The sequence below is a fragment of the Poeciliopsis prolifica genome, unplaced genomic scaffold, assembly GCF_027474105.1.
Source record: "Poeciliopsis prolifica strain line A6 unplaced genomic scaffold, Auburn_PproV2 SCAFFOLD015, whole genome shotgun sequence".
In the NCBI taxonomy this organism is placed as follows: Eukaryota; Metazoa; Chordata; class Actinopteri; order Cyprinodontiformes; family Poeciliidae; genus Poeciliopsis; species Poeciliopsis prolifica.
In genome coordinates, this window is record NW_026562390.1 from 9,000,847 (window position 1) to 9,013,455 (window position 12,609).

General features: G+C 37.1%; 1 protein-coding gene across 1 annotated transcript in view; it reads left to right on the forward strand.

Annotated features, from left to right (window-relative positions):
* Positions 1-12,609, forward strand: part of LOC129366304 (E3 ubiquitin-protein ligase UHRF2-like) — a 33,670-nt gene that overhangs the window by 14,222 nt on the left and 6,839 nt on the right. The window contains exons 4-7 of the mRNA XM_055040060.1: positions 8,563-8,781; positions 8,889-8,998; positions 9,508-9,694; positions 11,264-11,387. Of these exons, the coding sequence (XP_054896035.1) occupies positions 8,563-8,781; positions 8,889-8,998; positions 9,508-9,694; positions 11,264-11,387 (640 nt within the window). The remainder of the gene's footprint in view (positions 1-8,562; positions 8,782-8,888; positions 8,999-9,507; positions 9,695-11,263; positions 11,388-12,609) is intronic.

Genomic DNA, 12,609 nt, shown 5'->3' on the forward strand with positions numbered 1-12,609 from the left:
GAAGCAATAAGTAAACGCTAATTATTTAAAAACTCTCAGCTTGTGGTTTATTAGCAGCTTTCTACACGTTTGCTTTCTCAGGGTGTATGCTTATCTTTTTTTAACAGGTTTTTTTTCCATCGCTTCGATCGCTCCAGAGGAAAAAGAATGGAGGGCGGGTGAAATCGAGCCACAAATTCATGTTGGGAGAATCTGTTTTCTGCTGTGTCTAAGAGCTGATGAGCCGTGTGTGTTGTGTGCACGCAGCCTTTAAATGTTTTAGCACGGAAGATTTTTTGTTGTCTGAACTAGATTCCTTGTGAAGAAAGTAATGGAAACCAATGTGAAAAATGATAATTTATTTTGGTTATGTTGTGCAATTCCCCTCAACCTTTTCCAAATATTTAAGATTTTGAAACCGCACCCCTCTGTATAGAAACTAGCACATAATTGTGAAATAAAAGAAAACGACAGATGTTTTTCAAAGTCTTTTTCTGAAGAAAAAATTAAAAACCCGGTGTGCTTTTATATTTTGCCCTCTCGATTAAATATTTATTGAAAACTATGTACTACAGTTACAACAACAGGTTTTTCTGGAGGTTGTTTGCCGCCTTTGCATGTCTGGAAACTAAAATTTTGTTCATTATTCTTTGTAAGATAGTTAAAACCCAGACTGGATAGAGAGCAGTGCAAGAGTATGCTTTGATCTTAACCGTCCTGTTGCATCATTTTGTTCTTACATCCCTGGGAGAGAGAACACATTTCTCTGTTTGTACTTATTTAGCTTCACGTTGTGCTCCCTGCAGGGCTGGTAGCAAACTGCAAACAGGATTTCTTCTTTTGGCTTTCTTTTAAATATTCTTTTTGCAGAGTTTCCATGAAGTCCAGATTTATTGAGTGCAGAAGTTATAGTCATCTGTCGGATGGATTCACCTGTCTGTGTTGTGCTGCTGCTCTTTGCCTCTTGAGCCTCTTGGCTGGATTTCATTTTATGAACTTACTCTGCTTTAAACTTTATCCTCAACCCTTCTGGGTTGAGGATAAAGTTCCTTGTTCTCTGTGTTTGTTCACCCTGTAAATGAATGGTGTTATCCAAACAAAACCTGCCTTGCCCAAATGTTCTTGAACAAATTTTTGAGGCCTTCAGAGGACAGCTGTATTTGTACCAAGACTGATTACACACATGCAGCGACTCTTAGCTACTCGGGTGGTTATTGGTCGCAGTGAATTTTATTCAGGGTTATCGGAGTAAAAGAGGCTTATTAAAAGCAAATTCATAATAAAGAATTCAGGATTTAAGTACCCTGCTGTGAATGACGCTAAAGCTCGGCAGTGCTGCTGCTTTTTGTGATAATTTGCCAACACAGCATTTAAATTTCCAAACACACTGACGAGAGTGAAAACTCACTGCCCTTTGGATAATATCAAATGCTTACTTATTTTGGGGGTTTTTTACTGGAAATGCACCACATTATATGTAATTGCATTGAGCAGCCATATGAGTGGATGTGCTGAGAGAGAATGAATTAGTTTGCTTACAGACGGAAGTCAGAAGTATAAAACACTGATTTTCTTCATTTTTTTTCTTTGTGTTTGTCTTGTCAAGAGATATACCAGATGTCCGTTTGGCACTGAAATGTCCACACATGGGAATGTTTTGAAATATTAAGCTGATTATAATGCTGAAAGTTAGCTCCCCCGTGATACAAAAACATGCATGCAGGATTTATATTTAAAGTTTTATTGTTTTGCCTGGGGCCAAACTTCTACTCAAGTGTTACATGCTTACAGTATAAGTGTGTGTTATATTGCAGTTGCAGAGCACCACCTGTGTGCAATATTTATTCATCAGCTACATTTTACGTTTCATCCACTGACCCCATATTTTGCAGGTCAGATGGACTTTCAATGCCCAAACCTGACATGGATTTTAATGACTGAGATCTTACGACTCATAGAAAGTTGGTCGCATTGTTGTGATTTAAGTAAAGAAAAGAAAGACAAGAATACAGAAAATGTTGCTTAAAGATAGCTGATATTGTCATTTCAACATTCAGGTACTTTTCAGCAAAAAATATCTGTGGGAAGGAAACCTGGATTAATGAGGCAGTTCAGGTGTGTAAAATGTGTCGGAGGGTATTTTTAATACCATCGCTTTCCTGTTGCAACAAGTCATCTTGGAGAGCAGTCAATCCTAAAGCTGTGCACTTCATCTGAGAGCCTGTAATCTGTTGAGGCTAAATGTGGTTTTAAGGTACGGCTCTGTTGAATGAAGACGCTTATATCACCTTAATGGGTTCTTGATTTCAATCAGCAAGGATCTACAATAACGAGACTGGTGAGTGTGTGGAGTAGAGTGAAAATTTATTGAAGAGTTTCACAGAGAAAGCAGGTTTTTGTTGCAGCGTTAGTACTTTATCAGTTTATTTTAACTAAGATTTTTCTTCCTGGCCCTCCTCTTGGATCCTTTTTGTAGGGTTTTTTTTTGTTGCAACATATTCAGCATAAGAACATATGGAGGCAAAAATGTTGCTCTGAGATTATGAATTGAACTTTTTTTTAGCATTATCTTGCATGAACATTCATTGCCTTTTGCTATGACTGTTTAAAATGTGTGTAATTTTTACATTCATCCAATATAATTAGCTAAACTTGTCTGCATTTTTCTGTTTAAAGACCAAAAATGGTTTATTGTGCATTTAGCCAAATGACAGTATTGTTGTGGCTGCAACACACCACTTGCATGGAATGCACTTGAGAGCAACAATCAGAGAGCAGCCCTCCACCCTTTGGCCCTGGACTGCACTCTAGTTCCTGTGAATATCTGCCAAGCTGTTTGGCAGGAGCTGCCTTAACCAAAATGTTCCAAAATGATAGTTTTCTTTTCCCCGTGTTATTCTCTGGCCTGAACAGAAGTGCTTTTCCATGGCTTTTGGAATTTATTAGAAAGCTTTTCGAATGTTTGTCTGAAGTCACCGTGTTAGATTACCTTGAACCGTGCGAGAAGCTCCCAGACACACGAGTCGGGACGATCGAGTTGTTGATTTCTTTGTGCAGCCAAACATTTGTGCCCATGTGGGTTTTCTATCCTGGAAATTTGTTGAAAATAGATCCTTCAGGGAACCAGTGTTTGCCCTCCAGATGGTATGCTGCCTTTCGTCAGAACCTCTTCAGGATCGGCACTCTCAAAGTGTGAAGGTCATGTGGGACAGGAGCTGTAGAGGCGAGTTACATAACCTTTAGAAAGTCTACTGTGCTGTGTAGTTTCAGCTGGAAATATTTTCTTTCTAAGTAGTAAAACAGAATTTTAATTATAATTATTACATATATTAAATAAATATTATTTGCATTAATACAAACTCTAATGAAGAATAAGTAATTTTATTGCAAGATGTAAGATTACCTAAAACATAATAGTTAGAGCCATAAAATGTACAAATGTTGACGCATTGTGTGATCATGCAAGCCTATTATCTTCGCAGTACTGTTTTTATTTGACCGCAATGCAGTGTTTTGCTACATTTAATCTTTTCTGTTGAGGTGACTCTGTGTTTACTAAATTTATCTTTAGTTTCATGTCCACAAAAATAACTTTACAGAAGTTTAACTCCAAAGGCTTTGCAGAAGGCCTCTATCCTGACATCACAGCGCTAAAATAGAGTTCTACTGAAGATGATCCTCAGATTGTAAAATCACAAACAGCTGTCAAATCTTAGAAACAGCTTATTATTAATGCATGTTTGCGTATACTGGACTCCAGCTTGTATTTGAAGCATCGATGCTCCTTGGTAGGACAGATTCAGAAAGGCTTAGTGCTTTGCCTTGGAGCGTCAGACACTGCAGATATGAGTCAATGGAAAGCAATATGGATGTACCTTTGACAAATCCCTGATGCTGCAGGGATGTGGGTTTCTTTTAAATGTACTGAACCAAAAATCAGCCTGAATGACATTTTTTAAACAAGCCCAATTGATTTGTGTAAGGTTCTGTTGGCATGTTTTACAATCTTTGCTTTCTTTAAATTCTGGAGTCCAGCTGAAGAATCCACGCGTAAATTTAGGGGTTGGTTGGACAGGAATTTGATTCAGTCAGAGGTTAACCTTCCTGGTTTTGTGTTCAGATATTGTCTGTTATGTTGCAGTGGTTTGGTAACATACCAGGTTGACTCATCTGGAGTCCGTTCTTCTTTTTCTCTCTTTCTCTCCAAAACTCTCCTTTGGAAATATATCCAATAAAAGAAAACTTTGCATTTAAATTTGATAAAGTTTCAATCAGCCAATAACAAATGAATGTTTGTTCTCAATTTCCCTCAGAATGTCTCCTAAAGACGTTGTGTCTAAATTTCAGGCTTTTATTTTATGCTATGTTATGTTTTTGCTTGTTAAATCCTTAAAATATATCAGAATAATATTTAGTTTGATGGTCACTGATTCTTTTGATTCAACTCTATTCAATTTAATTTGGGACCAATAAAGTATTTTTAAATTAGAATAAAACTAAATAATTAAGAAAAAAATTAGCTTTAATATAAATACAAGATGTTGCATAGATATAATAGTTTTGGCTATGAATTCATTTAGTTTTTATAGCTTATTTCAGGGTGAGAGCTTGTGTGGCGTTAAGCTCAGGCTCTTGTCCTCCTGCTGTGTTGCTCTGTTGTCCCTCTGTTCATGCCGAGTACAATTGTGCTTCAAAGTGGATGTCTCTGTTTTTTTGTTTTTTTGCCTGTTCCATTTTTTTATGTGTCTGTGAGTGTTTGTGTGTCTGCTATTCATCCTAACCCACTTCTTAAAAACCATGTCAATCCTTTAGCCCTAAAAAAGCAAATCCGTTCCCCGGCCTCCACTTTCTGGGAGTACGCTCTTTCTAAAACTCTTCTTCAGTGTCCGCTGGTAATCATTAGTCAGTTTAAAGCTGCTTGAAAAAGTCTCTTCGGTGAGAGGGGCATACCTTATGACCACAATGTCATTATATTCTGGAAAGTAATTATTTTACCAGAGCTGAATGTGTTGATTCGGTATCACTGCAGACTGCAGAAAAACAATATTTAGAGACAGACTTCTTACATCTTTTAATTTAGTGCAGAAACCTTCATTGTCAACGTATTGGTATGTTGGCAATAAAGCAATCTTTCAGTCTGTGGCCAACCTGGTCCACATTCTTTTATTTTATTGCTATAACACCATTCAGAAAGATACGTCTTTGTATGTTTTATTAAAGTTGATTGTTTTAATCTGCAAATTATTACTTCCTGTTTATCAAAAAAGATAGAGGACTCCCTCAAATTGGGAAACAGGAGAAAATGGCGCTCAAGCGAGGCACATGTGTGTTGATATTTGCGGGTCATAAAAAAATGACCTTTCTAAGCTTTGGCAGACACTTGTTTATGCCAGAGGACAAATCTATAGAGGAGATTGATAGTTCAGAGATATTAAGTTCAGGAAGCCATAATGAAAACATGACTGTGAAATTAGGTTTTCTTCAGGACTGCTTATGAGTCTGATGTGAGCCCAAAAATGAACATTTGGATGCTTATTACTAAGTAATAAGCATCCAAATGTTTAATGAAGAAGGCTGTGTGGCTTCTTCATTTCTGAAGAGCCTGGGAACCAATAATGATATAATTCTTTTTCTTTTTTAAAGGTTTTATAGGTTTTAGTGGCCTTTATTTGAGTGATCGAATAGGAAAGTGGGAAATGAGAGAGGGAGGGGGGAGACATTTGACCTGCAGCAACCTGTGACAGCCATGTCGAGGGCTGGCTGCTTCACCACAACACATTATTTGAAATGCTACAGCATTTCAAATAAAAATCAGGAGGCTTCTCCCAGAATACGAAATATGTTGCATTCTTGGGTCTTTCAGTTGAATAATAATAATAATATGTATGCTCAATTCAACCCAGAAATGATTACCCAGACACTAAATAAAACTTAAAATGCTGCATAAGACAGGACCCCGGTTTCTGAATGAAGAGGAGAGGTTGTTCACAGAGTGGTCATGTCCATCTCTGCATGCCCCAACTGTATAATGGTGTAAGAGGCGATTAAGTGCAGTTCTGTTGGCAAAAGCAGGGTTGCACAAAGAATGAACAGCAGGGGTGGCTGGGTGTTAGTTGGTAACACTAAGAAGCCAAGCTGACTCTGCTGAAAGTAATAAGCTTGACAGCAGCCTTCCCCCCCAAAGTCTGTAAAGTTTACATGAACTCATAATGCACAACATAACGGCGCTCTCTGTCCACCTAAGTGTGATCAAAATGATTCAGAACCACCATCTGACAGAAGCAGTGAATCTGCGTGGGTGTTTTACTCAGTCCTTCCACAACTGTGTGTTTGATTATGTTGGCTGTTGGTCATCTTTAGCCACATTACCTTTACTGCTGTCAGAAACATTTCCCAGAAACGGAGTTCAAGTTGTATAGCCGGTGACTCAAGCTCAGTCATATCCTGCTGGCAAGAACAAAGCACAATATAGCTGTACAGCTGGAGGAACTGTTGTGAAATCCTTTGGATTTTTTTTTTCTCCTGCTGCTGTAGTATGTGATTTTAAAAAACAAAACAATTCAGCTATGTTTCCTTAAGTGGCATTAACTCTGCCACCTGAAATGACCTTCTCTGTCCTGAATGTGTAAAATCTATTAATTTAAAGGATCATTTGTATAAAGTAATAGACCATGGTGTCTGCTGGGTCTATAAAAGTCATAAAAAGTCTTAAATGTAATAATTAACATTTATTTAAAGATTAACTTTTCAGAAGAGGCGCATTGCAGTGGTGTGGAAATATGTCATCTTAGCAATTTCTCAGATTTGTGCTTTTTATTGTCATATATCTATTGTTACTACCATACCGATAATCTGAGTAAATATGAAATGCAGTTTTTCATGATTTAATTTATTAAGTAAATGCAAAAAATAATTGCCCCTAAAAGATCTTAAAGGGAATAATTTTTTTATCCTGGCTTAGTTTAGCACCAGATGTAACATTTAGGAGGTTCCTCACTGCTTCATATTTTATCTATTAGTAGACAATGGCACTCATTGTGATCAGTGACTTTTTCTCATAAATTCCTTTAGATTGTGGCTTGATTTGTTGCTTTTTGAAAAGGCTTTATAATATCCTTTTGTAATTATTATTATATATATATTTCTTTTACTTTAGTTTAAATATGAACAAATTTAATCGCTATGGGACAATAAAGGATATTTGCATTCTATTCTTCTCTCTCTTCCTGATATGTTTCTCTTTATACCGTGTTTCCTTCCAATGTAGAGTGGTTACTCTACATTAACTTTAAAATCTACTTTTTATGTTTACTCTGGCTATGTTTGTCTAATATTAAAATGTTCTTAATATGAAACATAAAACAGAGCTTTACATTTCAGAAGGTAAGGTTTTAGGCATTTTTTAAAAATGTATTTAAATCCTAAAGATCTTTGAAATATCTTGCAAAGTCACAAATTGAACTCATTGAAATTTGCAGAAACACTACCAGACACCACATGCATTGTTTGATAGATGGATATAAGTGAAGCGCTTTTTGACATCATTTAGGCTTATTCAAGTCACGAGGGTGCCATGTGTTGGAGTTGATGGTATCATATAATCGTATATGTCTTCTTTTTCGAATCCACACCTACTAGAGACAGCTTTCATTCTCAAGACCTTGAATGCGACTCTGCAGAGTAGCGTGGGCTTGCACGGCTCTCCAGAGGACGGTTCATATCTCTTATATGTCGTTAACTTTGTGCTTTACACTGTTAAACAGAAGCTGTTCTCGTCCATTTGTTTCTGCCTTGTGCTGTGCTTTGTTGCCCTGAGCCATTAAGACAACATGAAGCGCTCTGCGATTCCTGGCTTTTCTCTCTGGCTGTTGCTAATAGTTACTGCTGCAACTACAGTTAGGCAGGGTCAGGGATAAAGCTGCTGCAAAACACACATTATTATATTTCATAGAGGCCATTTTAGTTTAATTTGCTTAAAATATTGACTTTATATGTAATTTCTTGAATTCTGTCAGAAATGATGTCAATGGTCACCAGGGTTGTGGACACCTGGGCTAGATCCATTTTAGGTTTCCTATCCCTAAAATATTATTTTTTTTATTCATACAAATTATAGTGCATTAATAGGTATTCAACAAGTATGAACTGATATATGGTAGGTTTAATAGGTTCCCAAAGTTTTCTGCCTTTGACCCCCAAAGTAATAGTGCCAAAGCCTGGCAAGCCCCCAAAAATACATATTATTATTTCCCTCTATTTAGTTAAAAATTTATATATAGAGTGAAATAATTATACATATTTTTAAATTAATTTTTAAATAAAAACGATGAGAACGCATATTACTGTACATTATTTAGTGACACATTTAATGGTACACATATTTATTTAATTTTGCCCTTTTTGCCCCTCATACACCTGGATTGTCACATCACCATGATTCTGAAAATTATTTCACGACTCCCACTTTGTGAACCCCTTGTCAACAGCTCCATGTCCTTCCCAAAGAAACTGACTAAAATAGCGTAATTTTCAAATACTTGTTGATATTCATGAATATGAAACTGTACCTCCACTGTTTCGCAGCTATCCAGAGAACGGTGTCGTAGAGATGCGCTCCGTAGACGTAAGGCCCCGTGCCAGGACCCTGCTGCGGTGGGACCAGCTGCAGGTGGGGCTGCAGGTGATGGTCAACTACAACATGGAAACCCCAGATGAAAGAGGCTTCTGGTACGACGCAGAGATAGTGGCCATTAATCAAACCTCTCGCACCAATAAGGAGCTCCGAGTTAATATTCTCCTGGGGTGAGCGTCTCGCATCCTGAGATCGATTGCTTTGATTTTAGCTGGATTGCATTTTGCTCTGTTATGTTTCCATTTATCTACCTTGGCTGTTGTGTCTTCCCCTACAGCGGCCCTGAAGATGTGATCGGAGATTGTAAAGTTCAGTTTTTAGATGAAATCTACCAGGTGGAGAAGCCGGGAGCTCGTCCCCTCTCAAGCGCAGACGGACAGTTTAAACGTATGAACTAGTCTTTCAATAGCATTCACGCTCTTCGAACTTTTCCGCTGTTCTGTCAGGTATAACCACAAACTTGAAGGTATTTTGTTGGGATTGTGTAATTGTGAAGTGAATGTACCAGGCTAAATATTTGTCAAGGTTTCCTATAAGAAAACAAATTAAAAGTGGTGCATCCAATACTTTACTTATATTGATGCCAATTCTTTTTTTTTTTTTTTTTGCAAAATAGCTCAGGATGTGTCAGTGATTTTGAGTTATTATTGTGAGCGTCTGAGTAAAGGGACGTGGATGCATTTGATATTTTCAGAACTACATTTGTAAAAAAGAAAACCATGTATTTTACTTCCACTTCACAATTGTGTGTTGTGTCAAATACATTGAGGCTTGTGGTTGTAATGTGACACAATATGTAACAGTTCGACTCTGGTGTGATACGTCAACAAACTCCGTGTTGATCACTAGCGCTAAATGTGTGAAAACGGGTGATTTCATCTTGTTTGTGACTCAAGGGAAGAGCGGACCCGAGTGCAAGCATTGCAAGGCCGACCCCGACGCAGAGTGCCGCTTCTGCTCCTGCTGCGTGTGCGGCGGGAAGCAGGACGCTCACATGCAGCTGCTGTGTGATGAGTGCAACATGGCGTTCCACATCTACTGCCTGAACCCTCCGCTGGCCACCATCCCAGATGACGAGGACTGGTGAGAAAGCGACGGAGAGCAGCTCAACATTTAGCTACAAGTTTGCGCCACTTCAGTCATTTCACTGATTAAATGAAGTTTATGGGCTGAAGTGTATTTACACAGAAATTCAAAGGTGGTTGATAATAATTGGGTAATGCACCTGCAGGTTGCAGTTGACTTCATACATTGAAGTTCTGCAAAATATAATTGAGAGTACAACAGAATGTCTGTTTTACCATTTGTCGTACAGTAAGTAAAAAAGCATAAATAGAAATAATTATGGAAATACCACTTTAGCTCCAGATTCTTTCTGTTTTTCTGGCTTTGGTGCAAGACTTTAATGGAGAAAAATAAAAAGAGAGAATCAAAATAGAAATCGAAACAATTAAACATGCTTAAAATATTTTTTTGTTCAATAGAGTTTGACCAAAATGGGATTTGGAGTTAATAGATGAAAGATGAAGGAATTTTAGCTGCTCTGTTGTTTGTTACTGAAGATGAGTTTGGGAAAATTCCAAAGATTCCACTTTTATCTCCCCAGTATCTTGCTTGTGTCTGTTCATTTTTAAGTGTTATACTTAATTAATTTTCTTTTACATGAGGCAGTGACCTCGTCCATGCATATACACAACAATTGATGTATCTGCATATTTATTTGTGCCTTCATATATTTTCCTTATTTTTTTTCTCTTTTAATTTTGAATTTGCTTGCATGAACTGTCCTATAAATAAATCCACCTTTTTTACATCTCACATAGATAAATTTCAGAATTTCTCTGTCTGTCCCATAACACCAGCTGCAGCTCTCACCACAAACATTATCCCTCATGCTAAAGATCAATACAAAATTATTAGATTGATAGTTTTCATTAAGGCTTTGCACCTGCCCTTTGAACAGTAAGTTTTAAATGGAGATATATTTCCATCCTCTGTTACCATCTTCACCTCACGTGGTGAGTTAAACTTAAGTCCTCACACAATCTTGTTCGTCACACATCCTGTTGTTTTGAATTAATAATAATCAATCTGAATGTAGATCTAAGCAATTTAGGGGAAGTAGCTATTTATCATCTAACACAGATATCATCAACACACACAACTTTAATTGATTGTTCTCTTATCTTTCCTCTTCTGAAGAGTGTGTAAGAGTAATCAAACGCTGATTTTTATTCCCCAGCAAAACAGGAAGCGGTGGACTAATTTGGATTTCTTAGACACTCTGAGGAAAATACATATCATAGAGTGAATTATAGGAATGCTTTAGTGACATTTATTGTAAAAGAATTGTTAAAGTTTACAATAATTGTCACAAAGACGATTTTCTTAAATATTTGTTCCTTAATGTGAGATTTTTTCCCTGCTGAATACTTCTTTTTTTTCCCTCAAGATTTCCGTGACTTAACGCTATTGCCATTAAACATTTTTAAGAGTTTACATACATCCTCATTTGAGAAAGGGAATTAGAAACAGTATATATAATTCATTGCTAAGGGGGTTAAGAAGCTACTCTGTTGACCTTTCGAAGTCTTTACATGCCTGTGAAGCATCGAAGACGGAGCAGGATGTGATTTTCTTTTATTCTGCCAGGTATTGCCCGACCTGTAAAAATGACACCAGCGAAGTTGTCAAGGCAGGAGAGAAACTGAAAGCCAGTAAGAAGAAAGCCAAAATGCCTTCGGCTACCACTGAGAGTCAAAGGGACTGGGGAAAGGTAAGACCAAGAGGGGAGCAAGATACTGGAGGACTGATAGCTGCTCTGTAAGCCTCAGGAAAGGTCTGAACATTCACCTCACTATCAACTATAATGTGGAGGTATTTTTTCTTAGAAAAAGCAGACTCAAACCACCAGACACATTTTGTAGGATTCTAGAAAACTTGGACAAGTATGGAATTTGCTTTTAATTATTGGGGGGGGGGGAACCGAATACGGATGTTTCCAGAAGCTATAGGTGTGAACGCAGATCTGGTCCAGATGCCAAACTCTGCTCTCCTAAATCAGAAACAAATATCTGAATTGTAGTGTTTTATGATTTGTTCAACATCCAAAATATGAAACCCCACTAAATGATCATTCTGTACTCGCATAAATTCTACAAAAACAGAGCTGGAAATTTATTTTCATATTCAAAAAGGATAAATCACTATCACCTGCAAAAGGGTCATATATTTTTAAAACTGAATGTTCAGAATGCTAGTGGAATATTAGATAAACATGTTGCCTTTATATGTTAGCATTATAGAGTTTACAGATTATTTTAATATGTAGGAAATAAAATAATTTTTAAAAAAAAACAGCAAATTGACTTATTAACATCCTCTCTTATCAGACTTAATGTGCCAAGTTGTAAATGTACATTTATCAAATAATAGATTATCCTTAATTGAGGAAGTAGAGAAATAAATGTTGAGTTGTCATTTTATCTAATTTTTCAAACAGGTCATGGGTTACATAAAACCCTCCAGACTCTTCTCATGTATTCAGATTTTGGCTCTGTTCTGACATCAAAACGTCGTCTCCGTGACGCTCCTCTCCATGGTGTAATGTGAACAATGCCATTAGGCACAACTTAGCCATTTTCCTGGAACAGCCAATGGAAAATAACTCCCTTCTTTACCAGAATGTGTGTGTTTTTTTTTTAATGTTCGCTAATTGAAACCAGCTCGCCTTATGCACTCGGGTACATTTAAGTGCGCTGAGTCACACAGTGTTCATACTTGACTTTAAAACTTTAGCGTCTCCATAACTCTTAAAATAAACCACTTTTATTTTATTGTTGTCGTACTTTAAAACTCATTTGTAGCAGCTAAATCTGGAGGCAAACCTTCTAAAACTCAGACTTTTTCTTAAACCTTTAAATAAATAGCTTTCCCTTAATGTGATGTTGCCACTGAGGCGCACTTAATCATCCTGTTGTAAGGAAACTTTTGAGGTG